At 41.1% G+C, this 22,009-nt stretch overlaps 1 protein-coding gene across 6 annotated transcripts in view; it reads left to right on the forward strand.

Moving 5' to 3' along the window:
* The window catches only part of ATP2B2 (ATPase plasma membrane Ca2+ transporting 2), a 221,890-nt gene that overhangs the window by 118,771 nt on the left and 81,110 nt on the right, over window positions 1-22,009 (forward strand). For 4 of the 6 annotated variants that reach the window (XR_004419303.2, XM_033071630.2, XM_033071631.2 and 1 more), the window contains exons 4-7: window positions 15,852-16,109; window positions 17,053-17,178; window positions 17,937-18,062; window positions 21,353-21,445. Coding sequence is in view for 5 of the 6 variants with exons in the window: in XM_033071630.2 (XP_032927521.1) it covers window positions 15,852-16,109; window positions 17,053-17,178; window positions 17,937-18,062; window positions 21,353-21,445 (603 nt within the window). In the remaining variant the exon portion in view is untranslated. The remainder of the gene's footprint in view (window positions 1-15,851; window positions 16,110-17,052; window positions 17,179-17,936; window positions 18,063-21,352; window positions 21,446-22,009) is intronic. The other 2 variants (XM_033071629.2, XM_033071632.2) reach the window with 1 other exon arrangement.

The raw sequence follows: 22,009 nt of genomic DNA on the forward strand, positions 1-22,009 counted from the left end.
CAGACTCGTGGCACAACTTTAATGGGAGTGTCAAATCCCTGCATGATGGGATGGACAGCCAGGGAAAGGCAGGAGCCAACCTGCCAGCAGTGCCAGAGCCACCAGGCAGCAGGAAAGGTGCTCCCTGCAGAAACCAAGGCAGCCAAGGGGTGTTTAGATTAAAAAACTCTGTGAAAACAGTCAGAGGAGGAGAAAAAACCCAAAGACCAACAAACAACTTCCCCATGTCCTTGTCCAGATCTCTTGTGTGGGGTTGGAAGTGCTGTGCTGTTCCCATTTTCTCCCAGGTTCCTGTGGAGCACAGCTCAAGATGTGTCTGGCATTTCATCTCTTTGAGCAGGTCTGGAAATAAGGCACAGTGAGGAAGGTTTGACCAGCTCTTAGTTTGGGTGTCTCTGGGAGAAAGTGAAGAGAAGTAAAAATTCTATTGATATTAGGAAGAATACCTATAAAAAAGAATATCAACATATGAAAATAATAGAGCAGCTGGCAACAAGCTTCTTTTTCTTAGGAGTGAAAATGCTGTATTCATGTACATTAAAAGCAATATTCCCATCAATTTAGACAGTCTAATTCTCCTCCATGGAATTTTCCCTACCCTGGAATTCTGCTGGAGCAGAACAGCTGCAATAATGTGTGTGTGTGCTAGGCTCAACTACAATGTCCTGTTCTAAAGATGTGATGTCTGTCCCAACCCCCCAGCACTCAGGCTAAAAAAATTAAAACCCATTGGAATAACATGAAATGGAGCCATTGCTCCCTCAAAACACTTCAAGATATTTTTATGGTGCCTGTGCCATATTGTGGTTCCAGGTCTCACCTTTCCTTGGGTCAGTTTGTGGTTTTCCTGCTTTAGGCTGCTGAAGGGAATATCAGGGTTTCAGGGAAGGTGAAGCTGGCAGGAAAAGCCCCTTTCTATGTTGCCGTGTGTGTCAGGACTGCTTGACCATAGATCAGATTAAATTCTTCCTTTTTTTCTCCAGTTCTTAAACTGTGATTTTTTTCCCTTCACTTTCTTTGCCAATAATTGTGGCAGAGCTGCAGTCATTTCAGTAATTTCAGGTGGGTGATATTTGGAATTTCTCACTCATTCTGTATCCAATTCTCAACAATTTTCTTCTCACTCTCCCAGCAGCATTTTTCTTTCTCACACTTATTGCCCAATCGAAAAGCTTCTATTCCCTTTCCAAGAAGCGTTGTGTCTCAGGAAACAGGGTCTGGTGGATATAGATTATATTTTTTTCCTGGGGATTCTAGAAGCCTTCCATGTCTGTGATGAAGTCATCTTGTTCTTAGATTGTCCAGGCACAGCAGATGCCTGCTGGGGAGGCTGGGAGTGGAATGTGCTGTGTGCCATCGCGCTTGGCTCGGGAGCCGCGCAGGTGTCACCGGGGCAGGAGGCGACCCTTGGCTCCACCGGCCACGGCAGGATTGGCTCTGCAGGAGCTCTGCCACCTCATCTGCTCTGGGAAATGGCACTGGGAGCTGTGAAATCCTCTGGGGAGAGTGCTCAGCCCCTGCCAAGCGCAGACACAAGGCTGGTTGGGTTTGGCTTTCTCGCTGTTGAGCGTTTGTGGTTTCAGGCGCAGAAGTGAGCACCAGAGCTCAGTGCAACGGGGAATTCTCCTGTGCCCCAGGGCTGAAACAGCCCAGGGGATGGCTCAGAAAAGGGAGAGCACTGATTGCAGAGGAACTTGAACCAAATTTAATGAAACTGAATTAAAAGTAACCTGAGATAAATAGCCACATGAAGGTCTGGTGCCATCCTCCGAGGAATTCAGTTCATTTACTTCCTAGTGAGGCACGATTGAATAGAAACTCATTGTTTTAATGCAGCATTTATCAATTTTTTACCTTTCAGCCCAGCCTACGTTTCCCTTAGCATTTTAATTCAGGAGGCCTGTTGAATGCATAATGAAGCACATCCATTTTGTAAATCCTCTGCCAGACTTTTCCATCCTGAGGTTCTTGCAGGGCCTGCTCAGGATCCCAGGACATTTCCACAGGAAAATGTTTCCTGCATTTCCCTGTCTCTAAAAATCTGCCACCCCAAGTTTCATTAATATGCAGATAATCAATTTGATTAATGAGTGAAAAACTCAGAAATGTCAGAAATGAGTCAGCTGAACAAAGTTAATTCCCTAGTCTTTTGTGGCAGCTTTACATCTTAATTTTTCTTTTTTTTAAGAGCATTTTACATGTGGTAATGTAGATTGCATTAAAAATGCGCAAACATGGGCAGCACAAAAATTTAGTTTGTAAGGCCCATGTTAATGTTATTTTGCAACTCTCCTAAAATCATAGCAGAATATAGGAATAAACAACCGTGAGTCTTTTGTCAGCCCTCCCAGTGATGAAGCCGAGATAAAACTGACTCCTCAATTTGTGTGTGTGAGCACTTTAACCAATGTCTCCCAGTAAAATTTTTTGGGACACTGAAAATCTACCACCTCTTCAAGTCCTCTCCATTAAACAAAACGTATTGGAGAAAATATGAAGCTTTTTCAAAACAAAGTGAGCCAAAATTAATTCATTTTAACACTTTGCAGTGTTTTTAAGCCTAAATTTTACCCCTTTTCATGGCCTGTGTCAGTACAAAGCAAACCATCCCCAACAAGAATTGAAAATACTTGCAGAACTTTGCTGCAGGTGCTGGAAACAACAAGTGGTGAACATCTTCCAGCTGCTGTGTTTGTCTCATTCTGTCAGTCTGCATAGAGAGTGTTCAACTATGTTCTCCAGGCACTGAGCAATAAGAAATCAATGGAAAATTATGGATATCAGGGGGTACAAGAGCCACACAGCGTTAAAAGCTGATGTGTCCAAACAGGAATCCTTCCCTGTCTTTGCTGCTAAACAAATCACACTGACCCAGCTGTCACTGCACCAGAGGGTTTTATTGTGCTGCCCAGGGAGGAGCATTCTCAACAGGAGCCTAGCTATTAGAAAATAACTTTTATTAAAATAAAAAATGGATTAATCTCAAAAGCATAGGTTGTTGTCAGAGTTAGCAAAACAACTTTTAAGAAGTGTCTTTGCACACACTCAAATTCTCTTCTCATTCATCATAAAAACTAAACTGTGAGATTCCTAAAGGGTTTTTTAAACCAGTCTAAACAGTCTGTCAGCACAAAGGGGACGAAGCAGTTGGCAGCTTGGGAAATAGGAGAGATGGAAGTGTTTGCCCTCTCCAAAACAGCTTGTTCTGCCAGAACCCCCATTCAACCTCCTTCCTCCCAAGCGTGGATGAGGTGAAGCAGCATATGGCTTCTGGAGACAGTACCCAATCTGTCTGGCTAAAGAAATTCAGTTCTTCTGAGAACTTGCTTTTTTAATTCCTGCTCTAAATACTACTTCAATGCAGGGTGCAAATATCCAGGAGCAGAGAGCAGGACAGCTCGGGGTGTGTGTGCTGTGTGTCCCAGCTCTCATTGTCACCAGTACCTGCTCAAGGCTGGGGAGAAGATTGTGCCCCTGGAGGCATTGCTGAATTTCTTTAACATTTTTGCTTTTGTGTGATTTTCAAAAGAAGGGACAAATTTAGTTTGGGGGCTCCTCCACGGGTGAGAGTGCTGTGTGATGTGGGGTGATGGGGACATCCTGTGGGGCTGGGCTGGGGGATGGCACCAGCCAGGGCTCAGCCTGAGCCTGCAGAGCCTTTCCTGGGGCTTTGCACCCCCTGCCTGGGACAATGCTCCTGGAGAGAGCCTGGAGCCCAGGCAGCTGCCCCTGGTGCCTCTCAGCTGGGAGAGGGATAAATGTGGGGTTTTCTGGCTGGATCTGGGGAGGTCCCAGCCCCTGTGGGGTTGTTCAGGGTTGCTGACACACTGGGATCATCTGGGCATGGGCTGGGTGTGCACAGAGCTCCTGCTTTCCCTGAATTAGGAATGACACCAGGAGGAATGCTGGTGGATAAATCAGAGAGCACTGCAGCCTGGCCTGGCTAATCCCAGCCTGGCAACACCAGCCTGAGGCAGGAGATGATGAGCAAGCCCACCTGAGGGGATGCTGGAGGGGATTTACCCATCCCACACTCCAAAGCACCATCAACACTTCAACCCTCCCTGACAGACATTTGTAATGGGGTGATGTTCCAGCCAGAAACTACAACCTGAAACCATGAAGAAGGAACATGAGCACCCAAAGAGACGCCACCCAAAATCCTCCAGCTTGTCCCATACCTATTACTATACTGTAAAAACCTCAATTTCAAACCCTTCACCCTGTGAAAGCACACACTTCTATTTAACTACACAGCCATGATTTTAACTCCATCACTCAAATTTGGAGCCTTGTCCAAGGCCTCAGACCAAAAGCAGTGTTCTGCAGGGGGTCAGTGCCTGACAGCACAGAAAGCTCAAAAACCTCCAGGTTTTTGGGATCCAACAGACATTTATCAGACTTATCTTTAAAAGTGATGGGAATTCTCCAAATTCCCTGGATAATCTGAGTGTCCCTGCACCCAGATTTGAATTCCTGGTGTGTAACCAGGGTGTCTCTTGTAAGAATTTAAACACAATGCTGTGTTTTGTGTTTTACAAGGATGTAAAGAACAATTTGTGGTGTTTTATTTCCAGCCATAATTTATCTACTTGAAGACAGCTGATGATAAATACCACGGAATAGATGTTTGTGGAGACTTACCCACAAATGGGAATTCATTCCAATGGGAATTTGAAATTTGAGCAGCATGGTAGTAGTGCAGAAAATGCAAATATTGCACAAAAGCTGACAAAGGGAGCCAAAATGTTATCTTAAAAATATTTACCTGGTTTTTGAAAAAAAGAAATCAAAATTCCCTCAAATCAATGGGAACCCAAAAGCTCAGAAAAGATCTTTTTTGTCAAAATAAAATAAAATAAAATAAAATAAAATAAAATAAAATAAAATAAAATACAGGAATATTGATTTTCTCTTATCTCATAATGATTTAAAAATAATTTTTAATTTGGCAGCTTTTAGATACCAATTAGTATTCAAATTTGCAACATCTTTATGATGTGAATTTTTTAATAGGAAATATTTCTGTATCAGGTTCTAGGGTTATTTTACAGTTGGAGTTGAGACAAACTGTGCTACATCCCAAAGTCTGCCTGTGCTTACCTTCCTCACTATTGGTGGACTTCAATTAGAATGAAAAATTATTACCTAGAAAAAAAAATTAAGCACAGAAACAAATCAAAAATACCTTTTTGAACAGGAAGGCATATTTTAATGTATATGTGTGTGTGTATATATATATCCTATTAGAAAAGTAACATTTAAGCAAGTTATTTCAATTTATTTCTGTTTTGCACAAAACCAGTTTTTTTTTCTCTCCAGGAGATGCTGCTCCTCTTGTTTCAGTTTAGTGTGGATAATTAATATGCAGAAAATATAGAATGTGCATTCTAAATGGAGATGATCCTAATTTCCTGCAGCTTTGGATATATCCATGTGAACATTTTAGTTTAGAATTTGCGTCAGAAATGCCATCTCCTGTCTGTCCCCAGTGGGGTTCACACTGAAGGTGGTTTTGGATTTACATTCAGGGAGGATTTCATCCCATCCTTTGGGGTGAAAATGAACTGTAAACCACAGTCCAGGACACGTTCCTTTAGCACAGAGATCTGCACTGCTAAATGCTTTTATAGGGCCACGCTAATACTGGGACAACTTTTTGATGCCTTCTGCTGTAAGACATTTTGAGAGAATTTTAATCTTTTACTGAGCTGATTCCCCAACCCTTAAAGCTTTCCAGCACGAGGGAATGGAGATGAGCAATGGAATGGAAGCAATAAACACTGCAGTTTGTGAGGGGGGTTTGTGGCTGAGCTCTCCAAACCTTCCCCATTGCCTTTGGCCAGGTTTTCTCCTCCTGTGTGAGTCAGGGACAGCATCAGGAGCCCAAGTGCACCAGGACTGGCTCCAAGGGCACTCCTTGAATTTCCTGGGATTGCAGGGGTTTTTTTTGTTAAGCTCCTCAATTGCAAATTTTCTTTATCAGTGCCTCTCCAGCTCTGAACCTCTGAAACTCTGAATGACTCTTTAGGGACCTGTTAAATCAGACACCTTTCCTCTGGAACCTCTCTCTGCAGGGTCTGCAGTGTGGAAAAAGTTGGCAATTTCTCTGTAAATGGTCTGGGTGTGTGAAGTGTGTCAGACCCTGGAAAAGGCTTCTGCTTGCATAGGACACAGCCAAAGCAGCAACAATCACACAGGGAGTTTTAGAATAAATGTTTGTGGTAATGTGGTCTGGCATCACCACTCCATCCCCTGCTCCTCTTGGGTTTTAGAAGCTCCAGTGAAACATCTGTCAAGATTTCCAGGCAAAGCCAACCTTTTCTCAGTTTTGGTTTTTGCACATTTTTGGTAGCATTGCTGTTAAACTCTCTCCGTTAGAACATCTTGTTTGAAAGCATCAAAAAACAAAAGGAGGAGAATATTTTTGGAAGCGAGCATATTTTATTTCAATCAGAACACAGTCAAAGAGGGATGGAACAGCACAAGCATCCATTACTGAGGCAGATGCCACCCCAAACCCCTTCCTCAGTGATTTGCTCTTTTCATCCCTGTGCTTCAGACAGAAAGGGAAGAGGCTCTGTGGATAAGCACAAGACAGACAGCTCTCATCTGATCACATATTTAAAAGCTATTTGTTGTTCTCTGTCAATGTGAAATGTTTTTCAGGGCTCTATTTAAAGCTGAGTGCCCCGATGAGAGCTGCTTTTTGGGAAACATTTCTTTCTTTGCCTGGGTTTCTGTGTTTCCTGGGGCTCAGTGATCTGAGTGGGAGCTGAGGAAGTGCTCAGAGCCTCCTCTGCCTCCAGCTGCATTTCCCAAGTGCTGGAGGTGATGCCTTTTGGGGCTATCTGAAAACAGGGGCCAGACATGATTAAGGCAATAAAAGCAGTTCTGTTTATTGAAGGCCTTCAGGTACATTTAGGGCAGACAAAGCCCCCCAGGGGCTACACCCAAAATGGGCCCTGGGTCAGGGGTTTTCACACTTTGATCAGTTTGGTCCCTTTGCACATTGGGGTCAATCTCCCAATTACAGCTGCAGGTAATGAAGTCATTTAGCCCAAGTTTGCTCCCCCCAATTCACTTTTGTTTCCATCTCTGGGCCCTGAGGCAGTGAGGTGTCCTTGATTCCCAGGCTGCAGAGAAATTGTTGTGTGTGCCCAGAATGGGAGAGCAGCAGCTGACACTGGGTGTGGAGTTTGGAGTTCTGCACTGAAGAACTGCAGGAGTACAAATACATGAAAAATATCAAAGGTAAAATCTAAGGCATCCAAAGCTATCAGGGAATGCCATGAGAAATGAGAGTGTTCTTGTTTTTAGAACCCAACTGCAGCTTTGTCTCTGACATGGCTGCTTAGCTGCAGCTCTAAACTTTGCAGATTTTCCCAACACTATATGTATTTTTTTCCTTGCTCCATACATATTTTATAAGACAACTTTGTCCCAGGAGCTGCAGTGTTTCCTCTGCTGTATTTTTTTTTTAATAGCAAGGTTAGAATTCTAAATCAAACTTAATTAAACTTTTCCAAGTGAGTAAATGTCAACATATGGACAGCCACTTCCGTGCTAATATCAAGCTAACAGAAATTCTCATTTCTAATTGGTTTTATTCCTAATGATTTGTTTGCATTGGCACAATAGCCTATTCTAAATGTGGTCTTGCAACATGTGATCATGAAAAAAGAAAGGATTTATTTCCCTCCTTCTTTTACTCTGAATTAACCAATGACATTTTTTAATGTCCCATTCAGAGCTCTGGGATCACAGTTCTCTATGTTACTAATTCAATTCAGTCCATCCATCTTTAAGACTGAGTTTCTGTTTTACATTGATTTTCTTTTCATAGTTATGACACTTCAACAACCCAATCTGAAGGGGATCCCTTATTTGTGCTGTGTGTTCTTCATTGCTGTAAATTGATTTTTGATGAAGACTGAACTTAAAACATGTTACTGGTAGAGTCAAAACAACCAAGTTCGCTCCAGGTAGAGTTTCTGGGGGTATCAAGGCTGCCTGCTAAACCAGATTTCTCAATGTATTTTTATTCTACACTGGAACTGAGCACAGGTCTTCCAGCTTTTTTTTCCATAAAAAACCCTGAAACAAAGAGCCTAAACTGAACAAAACTATTTAAGGTTAAGACTGTGTGTACCTGTTCTGCTTTCTTGGAACTATCACTTAAATTTGGAGAATTTTCTAGCTGTATTTTTTTATATCCTGCAGGAATACAAAGAAAGCTTCTGCAAATTCCTACTGGGCTGAAGAAGTTTAAGTGAATGAAATTGCTCTTTTCTAGGTGTTTTGATTAAGATATATTCTGCTGCTCATTTTAGAATATGCCCATCTTGATTTTTACCATATTCTAAAATGCTTTAGAATGTAACATTTCTAAATAACTGCTTCTAGGTTGAGATTGCATGAAAATTTATTAGTAGAAATTGTCTTTTCTGAAGCCTCCCATTTTAAAATCCTTGATTCTTAATTTCCTGTTTCCCTGGCTAAATATCCAGTCAGTCTGTCTGTCTTTGAGATTTTCTCTTTCCCCTATTTTGAACCCATCACTTTTGGAATGACAGAACAAAAGTGGTACTGTCAATCCAGCCCTGCTTGGGGTATTTTGAATCAATTGATATTTTCATTGCAATGTGGAGTTTTTTATTTTCATTTATTTTATATTGTTTTTTTTTTATTACAATCTGGTGTTGCCCCACTGCATCAGCCTCTCTGTTCTGTGGGGTTCCCCACACCAGGGCAGCTTTGGGAGCCAATTCCTGGCTGGATGGCAGAAGTTTGAGACCCAAGCTGGTGTCAGTGACAACCCATGAAGAACTTGTAAAGTGCAAAATGTGCACTTTTTCTCACTAAAGATTAAAGAATTATTTCCTAATGTAAAGTGACCTACATCTGCTTTCTACAAATCTGTGTTGGGCCCCCAGATGCCTTTCCTTCGTGAGAGATGTGCAGATCTCTGGCAGAACTTTTGGATATTGCTCATCCCACATTGCCAGGGTGCCAGGCACGACTCAGCTCTCGGCTGGGCACGGCAGGGAATGTGATTTAGAACTTCGGGAGGGCATAAAAAAATCTTCTCACATATTTTCCAGGAAGAGATCCTCCAAAAATATTAATTCTGCAAGTAGGACTGGGCTAGGACGTGACTTAGCAAGTCAAGTGGTTGAATTACTGCACTTGAATCCTTGTTAATAAACTCAGAACAACTTTTCAAGGTCTGATTCCTGCATTTGGAACTCATGTTTTACCTTTGCAATGTGAGGTTATATTTACCAGACATCTCTAGCTCAGAGCAATATAAGTGAAGCTACAACAACCCAATGTCAAGGCTTTTCTCTTGCAGTCCCTAAGAACAGGGAATGAAAATTCCCATTATTTTTGCCTTTCTCTATTTTTCCTGTGGCAACAAAAGGAAACAAATTTGAATATAAACATTGTAGAAGTAGTTGCTGAGTCCTTTGGTGGGGTGAGAACCCATCCCAAATGCATTTCCTTGGAGATGCCAGACAGAAGAATCTTGCTTAACACATCCCATCTCCTGAAGTGGAGGGAATGTTTCAATTAACATTCCTGTGCTCGTGAATGCTTGTGATCAGGCTGAGGACTGTGTGAATATATATCTAATCTCTATCCATATCTAATCTATCTATCTCTATATCATCTCTATCTCTATATCTCTATATATCTATATCTATATCTATATCTAAATCTCTATATATCTATATCTGTATCATCTATCTATCTAATCTAAATCTATATATCTATATCTATATATCTATATATCCATATATATCTATCATCTCTATCTCTATATCTATTTATATCTATATATCTATATATATCTATATAATCTCTATCTCTATCTCTATATCTATATCTATATCTATATCTATATCTATATCTATATCTATCTATATCTACATCTAGATCTATCTATATCTATATCTATATCATCTATATCTATATCATCTATATCTATATCTATCATCCATGCTTGCAGGGCCCCCAGATTTGTTTCCTTGCATATAGACGCCAAAAAAGTGTAAATATTTAATGGCAAGCTCTGGAGCTGACAGTTGCATAACAAACCCACAGGGACAGCAGCTCTTTGCTTCCCCTCCCTGCCCCCTTGGAGGCCTTACATAACAAACTGATGGATCACAAAGCAAGGGATTCTAATATTGGCTTCAAATACGTGTCCAAAAGTCTCTTTTAATGAATGCACAAGCACCCTGAAGCTCAGGGTTTGTAGGGTAATTTTGTCATACTCAGAAATCCCTTTGGTGGGGCAGGATGGAGTGTGGGTTTGGAGAACACTGAATTCTGCAGGTAGCTTGGAAATGTTTGACAGGGCTGGCTGAACCCTTGGAGACAGCGAGAGAAAGACAGAAATCATTGAAGTTCCAGGAACTTCTGCCCTTTGCCTAAGTCAGCCTGTGCCTCCTGCTCTGCCCTCCTGGGAAGTGATTCAACATCTGCTGATGCATCCTCATCACACAGGAGGATTTGGGGCAGGAATGGTGGTGGCAGTCACTCCTGGGACTAATTGTGTAGCAAAAGACACCACACAATGAGGAATCTGCAGAAATAAACTCTGCAGTGTCTGTTACAGCTTTAAAAGCCTTGTTAAGGAAGGGAATTTATGGTTTTTATCGCATAATTTTGGGGTTATTGTTGCTTCTCTTACACAGCTAAATACATTTATAAAGTAGGAATCATCAGTGGTGGTGCTGGGAAGCAGAGCCCAGCTCTGCTGATGACAAAGCTGTAACTTTGAGCTGCTCAATTTGCTTTAATAACATCAGTGCTGGAGCTGCAGTGAGGGAAAAAATGTCTTTAGAGAAAGAGATTCAATAAAAAGTTTTTATCAGGGGAGCTGTTGTCTTTCTGATGACAAAACCAGTTTGACTGACTAAAAAAATTACTTCTGGGGGTGTGAGGAGATTTTCCTAGGGAATTTAAATGCCACAAGGTATTCTCAGCTTAAAAATAGCAGTGTGTAGGTTGAAATGAGAGGTATGTGCTGTAGGTTGGGATTTAGGAATACAGATGTTCCCAGATTTTTAAAAATGTACTTTTTCTGATATAAAAATTACTGTGCTGCTGCTCAGGACCGTATAGTTTGTAATTATAATCATTATGTTATTCAGAGCAGCTTTAAGAATCTCCTGATGACTGTTTGAAATTTTAAGCAGATATTCTTTTTAGTTGCACTGAGCCCCTGTGCTTCCTCCTGTATCTGCCCAGATTTGGTTGGTATCACGAGAAATGTGTATTGAAATGGTGTAAAAACATTCCAGATCCAACAGGACATGAGCCTGGCAAGCTGTCAGGTGATGCTGTCTGGCTTTTTGTGGACTTTTCCTATTATTTCCCTTTCTTGCTTTCTAGCTTTCACTAAGCTGAAATGATTAATAACAGCCACCAGATTCATTACCTCGTGATGCCTCTTGCTCACTGTTCCTGAAGTGCCTTATCCTGTTCTTGTGTCTCCTCCTCTCCTTCTTCCCCTTTCCCTTTCACCACAAGCACATTCAAGTTTTTTCTAATTTTTCCTTTAATAACCTATACCTTTCTTTTAAAATTTTTTTTCTTTCTTTTTTTTTTTTTTTCCTTTTTCTTTGGTTTTTTTTTTGCCTTTCTAAACCCTTGCATGTATTTGAATTTTCTGGAAGTGAAGTGCAGCCCAGGTGAGTGTGGGGGTGTGCTCAGCTCTGCAGGCTCCTGGGCAGCTTTGGAGCCCCCCAGTCCCTGCTGGGATGGAAATCCCACACTTCAGCTGGGCTCCCTGCCTGTGAGGGGTGGCAGAACTCTCCTGTTCTTGCCTTCCTGAACTCTCCTTTCCTTTGGATTTTTCCTTCCTTTCATCTCCCCTCTGCAGAAAACTTTTTCAACAGCTTTGCTGATCTATTTCTGGCCCAGTTTTAAGCTTCCAAAGTTCTGTTCTCCTTCCACAAGGTTCTGGTAACACCCTTTCAGATATTTTATGGGCACAAAAGTCACCTTGGTCCCCTTCTGTGTTTCTGAGCACTCTTTGAGGCTGTGCTGCCAGGTTCTCCCTGTCCTGGGGAGTTCCAGCTCTCCTGGCTCCTCCTTTGGGGATAAGTTGATCCATTTTAGGGCTCCATCTGTGCCAAAGGCATCCCAGCCTTTTACATCCTTGACTTGCAGATCTGCAGCATCTCAGCTTCAAGCCCTGCACATTTTCTGTGCTGTGAGGGTGAGACTTTGGCCAGGACACATTCAGAGCTGTGGGAGAACAGAGCTCCACGTTTTAAACTTGCTTACCTCCCTGGATTTGGATTTTCTGACAGATAGGGCCTCTGCTAAATGTAATTTAAGATGAGAACATCACAGTTCACTGTCTTGGAATAAAACCCTGCCACAAATCACATCTGCATGTTGACAACTCTTTTGTGATGCTTTTCACTCTCTGCATTTCAATAAAATCTCAGGCATATTTTTGGGTAGCATTGAGAGCCATGTGCTCTCTGTGGAAGCAGAACAGCAATCTTATACCTCAACATGAATTGTTCAAGCTTATATGAGCATTTTAAATAAATATTAGATGCTTTAAACTCAAATTTGCTACTTAGGTGTATTAATATGATGCATTTTATGTATTTTATTAATATTTCTTATTTTCTCCTTAATGTAAGGTCAATACTGGGTCACTCTGCAGTAAGGACAGATTATCTAAATATAGAGTTAAGAAGTTTGTGTCTTTTCCCCCTATAAATACATAAAGTTTCTTCCTGTAAATACATATAAGTCTTTCTACAATTTCTAGAAAACCATAACAGCAGAGAGAAAAAAATTAAAAAGACAATTGTTTTTCCTTAAGTATATAAGAAAACATTAAGCAGACTTAAGCCAATGGAGATTCAGGTTTCCTTTATCTTTTTTCTTATTAAAAAGATCATCTCTAAAACAGTTTCAAGATAATTCAAGAAAATTCACTTAATGTTTCCTGACAGATGGGTCATCTTGTAAAAGGCAGAGGTTGCATTTTAAAATCCTGCTTTTCATATTTTAAAAAAATCTGCTCAGAAATCTTGCTCTTGTAAGAGGCAGATAGTTTTTTGCTAGTTTATTCCAATAAAAATAACATTTTGCTTTAATTTATGTAGCACTTTTATTCCATCTCCTGGAGTGCAGAATGCAAAGGCAAAATTTTGGGCAATGCTGAGGGTCTGATTGACTTCTCAGAGTGTCCCATAAGCTGGGCCAGGGGATCTCCTGGGGTTTTAGAGAGCCCACATTGAATCTCAACCATTAACCACTCAAAAATTCAAAAATCAATTTGAAGTTTCCTCCATCCTTCTAAAAGGCTTCAGGTTTTGAAGAGGTCTAGCAATTAATTTCTCTACTCCTAAAATTCCTTCCTGTGCTCCAGCTGAATTTATTATTGTCAGATGAAGGGAACAGAAAAAAAATTAAATGCATTTAAAATTTTGTTGTTTTGTTTTATTGAATGCATTTAAAGTTGGGTTGTGGAGGATTGTCTCATGATTTTAAGTCATAAACATGATTTTTTTATTCAGTGTGGAAGCTTGTCAGATTTAGGGACACTTTCCAAGAGCTTGATCTACATAAGTTCAATCTGTTTCCTTCAGATTTTCTTCCATCCTTACAAACAATTTTTTCAGCTGGAATGAAACAACTTTTTCAGCTGAAAAAGTGAATTATTTTATTTGATTGTGCTTAATCTATGAGGTATCTGCAGGTAATTTATTTTATGTTAATGATATTATCTTGTATTTGTATGCTCCCTGGTACCATTGATGTGAACATGAAGATCAGTTCTGACAACACAAACACAAAATTAACCTCACTGCTGAAGTCAAGGAATATATTTATTTTTTTACCTGATTTTGCTTAATCAAGATTATTTTTTTTTCTTTTACTGAAGCGTCTTGAAAATATTAATCTGCTGAAGCTCTTTGTAATTTTGTACAAGCTGGACTAAATTTCAGTCATCTGAAAAAGAAACAGAATCAGTGTTTAGTAGAAATAGAAATTTAGTAGAAATAGAAGAGGAGGTTTGCTGTTAAAAAAAACCAAAAAACAGTATCCTTATCATATTTAATCCTAAATCATATCTAATGAAAGAAGGAGAGTGAATTCTGGTGTTGTATCTGCTGAAACAGAATTACTTGCACTAGGAAACCATTTAAAATAATCAAGACAAAAGTGAATCTGCTGATTTGGAAAAGGAATCTAAAAAATCCAACACAGCCCAATTAAGATGATTAAGGTTAAACAGAGCAAAATTCATTAGCCCTTCCCAAAATCCCCATTCTGCTGCAGGAGGAAGTTGCAGGGTTGGCTTCTGAGTTGCCTTTGTGGCTGGTGATGAGCAGCTGAAGGATCTGAACTTAAAAACGTTTCTTAATTTCTTCTTTGAGCACTGTAAAAGTGGTTTTGGTGAGGCTGTTGTGCTGAAGGTTCAGGTGGGCCAGCAGTGAAAGGACATCCCTGCCCTGGGAGCAGCCTTTGCATTGCCCTTAGGAATCTCAGTGTAAAGTACGGAGAACTTGGTTAAAAACCCAGTTTATTTTAATTTCCTTCCTCTCTTAGTGGCCATTCAGGCTCATCTTTCTTCCTTTGACTTCTGGTGGTTTTGTTATTGTTCACATGCAAGAGTAATTACTCAGCTGGTTAATGGATTATGATGCTCCTGTTTGTAATTTAAAAATTGAAATCATGTTGGTTGTTAATTCCCTCTAGTGACAGGTGCTGATTAAAACAAAATAAAACTTCAGTCAGAGGTGGAAGTGAAGTTGTGACCCCCTGGTACATGGGTAAGGTGGAAAAAGTGATGCCAAATTCTTTCCTGGTCCCATTCTTCATGGGAAATGGAAACAATTCTTCCCAGGTCCCTCAGGAGAGGGGGCTCTGCTGGCCAGGCTGAGTTCTGCTCTCTCCATCAGCTGGGATTTCTCTGCACTGTGGCTCTGCAATGTGTCCTTGGCTCTCCAGTATTTCTGCCAGGTGCTCTTTCAGTAAGAAGGAGAAGTATGTCACTTTGGTGAATATTAAATTATAATTGCATCCAACTTTGAAATAAGTAATTAGCAGATGTATGTAAAGTAATTCAGAATTAACAGCTCAGAATAGAGTGATTCTCTTCATATTGTTTTGCTTGTGGTAGAAATAATTCTTGTACTTGCAGTTCTAGAAGCATCCCACTCTATTTCTCTTTGGGAAGACTGATGAATTAATACCAGGGAATTGTTTTTACTCAGTGTTCCTTAATGCATTCATTATCAAATTGAAATGCTGATAAACTCAGTTTACCCCAGTATTTTTTAAAGAAATGTTCCCTATAAGTGTATTTAGTTGAGAACATTTAGAAATTGTGTTGAAAATGTTTTTTAAAAATTGAGTTTAAATTGTTTCATTTAATTTGGCAGGGTGTTAATGTTAATTTAATGCCATTGCTTTGCATTGATTAATGTCATTAATTGTTTTTAGTCCTTCTTGTCACTTTCAGAATTATTCTTGTTCTTATCCTGCAGGTTTTGGTGGCTCAGGTGAAGCTCTGAGTCCTCTCTCACATAACAGAATTGGTGCCTTCTCCTTCCATTTGTTTACTCCGGGTTCACAAGGATGGGTTGCTCAGCAGAAAAACGAAAAGGACTAAGATTTCTGTCCATCTATTTCCTTTCCCTTTTCCACAGACCTCTTTATTTGTCCTTTTCCTCCCCTCTGCCACGTTTCATTAGCAGGCAGTGCTTGGCAAAGCAGCTCTATTGCCTCACCTTGTCTCGTCACAGTAAATTTTATTTTGTGTGCTACGCCCAACCTTCCCTAAGCCGGTCCTTCCATCCCTGCAGGGTGTGGTACTGCAACAGGGGGAGCTGAGGATGAGGGGGAGGCCGAAGCTGGCTGGATTGAAGGTGCTGCCATCCTCCTGTCTGTCATCTGTGTTGTGCTGGTCACTGCCTTCAACGACTGGAGCAAGGAGAAGCAGTTCCGCGGGCTGCAGAGCCGCATCGAGCAGGAGCAGAAGTTCACCGTGGTGCGAGGGGGACAGGTCATCCAGATCCCTGTGGCTGAGATTGTGGTGGGGGACATTGCACAGGTCAAATATGGTGAGTGCACCACCTCCAGAGCCTGTGCTCTGCTGGCCCTTCCCAGCAGGACAGGCACTCTGAGCTGGCAGGGATGGGAAAGGCAGGGTTCTGTCAGATTTGTGCATTTGATATCAGAGTCAGTATTGCCAAGGTGAGGTGACACTGAGCTGGCAGGGCAGGAGGAGAACCTAATAACCTGCTGCAAAACTGCACTAGGAAATCAATTTAATTGGTGTGGACTTCTCTCACTCACCAGGATAAGGACTGTTCATACAAAGGTAATTCTCTATCGTGGAGGATTACCTTACTGACATTTATTTATTTTTATTTCTGTCCAGTTAGGGATAAGAGGAAGTATTTTTAAATGTTGTGCAGAAGGGAATTGGGCCTCTGTGATCACCTCACTGGTTCCTTCAGATCCAGATTGATCCTGCAGATCAGGTACCCGATAATTCCATGGCATGGGGAAAGCCCTGTGCTCCAGTGGAGTGAAGGACTTCTGCAGGAACTCTGTGTCCTCTGGAGTGAGTTGTTAATTCCAGCAATATCCCTCTTCCATCAGCCAGCACATTGCTCCTGGACTTACCTAAGGGCTCCTGAGGGGAGAAGGGGAAAGGGCAGCTCAGCTGTTAATTAGCTGCTGTCAATTCCTGTGAAGTCTGGGCAAACCTTCAGGTGATGTGGAGAGCACTTCCCGGGCAAACCCCAAGATGGGGATGTCCATTGTGTGTTAAATGTGGTACTACTGGATTCTGGGATAGCATTGAGCAGACAATGTTTGCAATAAAAGGCCTTTCCTTGCAGGAGTGCAATGCTGTGGCTCATGTGGACAGAATCAGGAGTGATTCCTTCCCTTCTGCTTTCACCTTTTAATGCAACTAATTGTGATTTTATAACAAAACCCATCATATAATCACAAAAGCAATCTCATGGTTTTTCTACCATGCTGCTCTTCCCACAGGTGACCTCCTACCTGCTGATGGGATATTTATTCAAGGAAATGATCTCAAAATCGATGAGAGCTCTTTGACTGGCGAGTCCGACCAGGTCCGCAAGTCGGTGGACAAGGACCCGATGCTGCTGTCAGGTAAAGCTGCCCCCTCCCCGGGCTCTGCTCTGCCCCTCCAGCTGGGAGAGCTCACCTGGGAGAGCTCACCTGGGGCTCAGCTGCTGCCTCTCTTCCTGGGAAAGCTGCTCTGGGGTGTAGGAGCAAATGCCACTTTCTGGAGGATATTTTTATCCACCTTTGTCATCCAATTCAGGAGAAGATTTCCTCAGAACAAAACACAGGGATACAAATAACATTGTATTGTAAGTCATTTCTTAATTGAAGTCTATTTGGAAATAGTGACACATCTTAAAGGGGGCTCTGATAAATTTCTGAGGAAGGTTTCAGAGCTTTTCTCTTCTGACTGAATCAACCAAGTCTCTGCTGGTTTTTAAAGATCATTTCTGATCCTTAGGTTTGAATGGAATTTCTTTTTGGGGTGTTTTTTTGGGGTGACCGACCTAATTTGTGTATTTGTGATATTGTGCTGAAACCATTTTCTAGCAAAAGATAAACTTGGCTGGTGACAATATTTCCTTGAAAAAGAGAATCTGATGGTGATGGATGTGCAGTCTGAGGTTTGTGCTTGAGCATTAATTCTTGGTTGAGAATAATACACAACAGGGTTTATTTTGGTGATGTGGTAATATCCCCCTCCATATAGGTTTATAAAGCATAACAAATCTCTCTCAGATAGAGAGAGAAAAAAAGAAGGCTGACAAAAAAAGGGTTTTGTTTTGTCAGAAAAGCCTTGTATAATTGTTTACATTTCTCTGAGCTCTGTGTAACCTTTTCAGGCACCCATGTCATGGAAGGCTCCGGGCGGATGCTGGTGACTGCTGTGGGGGTGAACTCCCAGACTGGCATCATCTTCACTCTGCTGGGAGCTGGGGGAGAAGAGGAGGAGAAGAAAGACAAGAAAGGTAAATCTCCCAACACCAGGACTCTCCAAAGGAAGCTCCTGGGCTTTGTGCAGCCAGAGCTCTCCTCTGCTCTTGACAAATAAACACGATTTTTTAAACTGACTTTTTATTTTAATGGCACATTTTTATCATCACATGTCACACAGAAAAACAGCAGAAGCTGTTAACCAATAAATCCATTGGATAACAAGATGTTTTTCCAGTGTGGAATTGCAGGCTCCCATTCAGTCCATACTGAAATGCAAGGGGATACCTGGGCATGCTCCAGGTGCTGTGGCTTCTCTACATGAATCCATGCTCACCTACAATTTGCTAAGATTTTGTGCTTTTCTGTCAATTTATTCTTTTTTCCCCAGGGAAAAAACCCCTTGGCCATGGAAATAGCATCTGTCTTGGAGCTTCAGGACTTAAATAAAGATAAGCTGTGGCTCTTTGCTAGCCCAGTTGTTTAATGTCAGTGACTGACTTGAGAGGCATTTTAATTTCTTCAGGTGGAAAGGTTGAGCTAAGAATAGTGCAAGCCAAGAATGTAGCAGCAAATGTTAGCAGACAGTTTTACTTTCATGTCCTGCATCAGTTAATGAAATCAAGAAGCCTCTTTAGACTTTTCACCTTATTACAGTGTGATGTCATAAGCATTTGCTAATTTATGGGCTGCACACTAAGCAGAAAGATGATTTAATGTCTGTCCTTTCCAGTTTTCCTTCACACAGTCATGTAAATTGTTCGGCTTCCAGAATTTCATTCCAAGTCTGTCCTAAGAATATTTGTCTTTCAAACATAATTAAGGGCCAATTAATACAGGTTTTTCAGACATTTGTGCTCTTCCTAGTGATTTTCACTATTAATAAAATAAAGCAGTTAAAGCTTTATTGAACATTTTATTTGCTATCTGTCAAGCAATATGATTCCACCTTCTTTTTTTGTTTCCATCATTTTATATGAAGCTGCAGATAGGAAGGCCAAATTTAAAAGGTTTTCAGGACCTACAATTTCCATTTCTGAGTATGTTCAACAAGTGGCTGCCTTTGACTCCCTGCTGCTTTGAGGAAACCCCTTTTTACTAAATGAAATGTTTATCATTTCATTTCTGCACAGAAATGCATAATAGCTGCCAGGCATGGGGAGCTCCAGGAGAGCTGAAAGGAGGAAGAACTGGAACTTCACAAACAAAACTTTTTATGCCAGGCTAGTTCTGAGCAGCACCTTGGGGTTTGCTCTTGCTGTCCTTCAGATCCTTTGTGAGCTGTGCAGGAGAGGAGGAGCAGCTTCAGCCCTGTGTGCTGTGGGAGCTGCCTGTGCTGGGTTTAGCTGGGCTGGCCTCCCTAGGCTGTGCTCAGGACACTGGTGCTTCTCTCAGTGTCACTGGGAAGAGCCTGGAATGGCAGGAAAAGACAAATCAGGGAGTTTTCCACACTTGTGGCTGTAGCTTACCCAGAGACAGAGATACTTACAGAGGTGTGTTAGGCTGCAGACACAGAATTTAATGGAATATGGCTCTGTAGAAATAGCTATGATATAAAAAATCCGTAATATAGAGAATTCCTCGACATTTTCTGATGCTGCTGGCAGCTTTGTGCTCGTGCCTGGGCAGAGCTGGTGGCAGATGGAGTCACTAATTCAAATTTAAACCTTTGGTAGATAAACCTGCAGTTCTCAGAAACCCTGCCCCTTTCAGTCTGTGTGGGTGTGTGCTTTTATTGTCATTAACACTTTAAAAATCATCATGCAGGTGTGAAACAGGAGGAGGAACAGAAGCTTCCAGGTAGAGTAAGAACTGTACCCCATCCAATGTGCAAATCAGGGGGGAACTGCTGATTGAAATAATTGTCTCTGAATCAGTCGAGCTGAAATTAAAGAGTGATTTCAAATCATTTCAAATTGCTGGTGCCAAATCTTTTGGTGTGCAGGCATTGTTGGTGTTGCAAACCTCCACGTTCAGCTGGAATAATCAGCTGTTCTCCAGAAGTAAATTGCAAAGTATTTAAGGTGCAATACTTGATTTGCTGTTAGCAGCTCATGCTGTGCTGGTTGGGGTGGGGATCCAAACGGAATAAAGAACAAGCTCGAGTCACCAAAACAGTTTAAGTCGTTGCCACCACAGTAATCAAATTTGCAATGGAAATTTTCCTGAACGAAGTTGCACAGGGTGTGTTTTTAAATCCTGGGAGCTGTTTATTTTCTTCTCCCAATTTGCCATTTGTAAATAAAATCAACCCATTCTTCTGCAGTACCAACCCAGTACAGCAGGAAATAATTCCTGTAGGAGAGTCTCAGTCAGGATCCATGGGAGGACTTGGTTCTATTGTGAGCAATTAACCACCAGAAACAAAACAAAATAAATTGTATCTATTATTTGCAGAGACTAATTTATTGAACTTTAGTACAAAAAACACAGTAAAATGATAAAACTTTTTCCAAGCTTTTCACCTTCCTGTTAGGAAAGATTTCTTGTCCGGTTTTCTCTAATATATGGATAATTGCTAAAAAAAAGAAGAGGGTTTTCTTTTCTGGTTCTTCTTTCATGTCACCACAAACCAGGAAATGTGTCATGTCCATTATCTGGATTTAAAACAGCCCATTACTCTCCTTAAGATTATATTTCCCTTTTCCACATAAAATATAGGAGAATTCCATGTTTCTATTCAGCTCAATGTGTATTTTTCCTGGGTGATGGCAGGACATGGATTAAGCCCTGTTAGACTGGGATGCATCAGTGATGATAAATCATAATGTGCAAATTTATTTAAAACATAAAATATGTTTAAATACTATGTTTTTACCATTTTACTCTGTAGAAGTATGTACAGATATAGATATAATGCATTTTTAAATGCAAATTTTAAAACTACCCATGCACTGTGCAAATTTACCCCAAAGGAAATATTTCAACCACTTAAAAAATGTATAAATTACATTAAAGTACAAAAAATAAGACTTAAAAGGACTAAAGCAATGTACACAGGACTGTGCACAGTCAGGTCTCACCGACTCCTTTAACTTTGCTAAACATGTTTCATATTTATCTTTTATTATTATTGTTGTTGTTATTATTATTTGAGTTTTCAGCTTGCTTTGTGACACCTTCCCAGTGCCACGTTGCTTTGGAAATTTGTGTTAATTAATTTCAAACTCTTTGATTTTGGGAGCAAACAAAGCCACGAAGGCTTTTCGCTCTGTCACGTGCATTTGTTCGCGTTGTTGTTATTATTTATTCATTATTTGTTGTTTTGTTTCTGTGTTTTTTTGTTTGTTTCTTGTTTTTTTTTTTATCCATTATTGCTCAGTAGATTCTTCCCATCCCTCCTCCCACCCTCCTCCAGCCACAGATGGTGCAGCAGGTGCAAATGCCACTGATAATGCAAATGCCAGCTTAGTCAATGGTACGTCACAACCCCCGGCTTGTCTGATTTGATGGATTTCTCTCCTGACTGTGTCAAACTCCCTCTCCCCTGGCTGACCCGCACAGATGTTGTGTGTGTGTGACTGCACTCTGAGAGATCCTGCTCCACACGCTCTGCAGAGCTCGGTACGGGGATGCTGCAGCTCCATTCCCACGAATTCAGCCTGGCAGAGGCAGAGTTTGGAATCCTGATTTATTTGCCATCAAAACTGCAGTTCAATGAGCAGATAAGTCAGGCCACTTTCAAAACTTCTGGGTAGATTCACCTGAAGTTTAATTATAAAGTTTCATTGTTCAGCCTAGGTGTAGAGAGGAGCACCATGACAAAGGTCTCTGCTTCTCCTCTTTTTCACTCTCACAATTCCTCACACCGTTCTGAGAGAGGGCTGGGATCAGGGATCTGTCTCCATTTCAACCAACACTGTCTTAGGAACAACTTTTGCTGTTTTCAGCACTGTTTCAGGAGGCACTGAGGAGTTTTGTGGGTATTTGTGTGAGCCCTCTGCTGAGCCTGCCTGTGTTAACTAACCCAAACCAAAGCATT

The sequence above is a fragment of the Catharus ustulatus genome, chromosome 13 (assembly GCF_009819885.2).
Source record: "Catharus ustulatus isolate bCatUst1 chromosome 13, bCatUst1.pri.v2, whole genome shotgun sequence".
Taxonomy (NCBI): domain Eukaryota; kingdom Metazoa; phylum Chordata; class Aves; order Passeriformes; family Turdidae; genus Catharus; species Catharus ustulatus.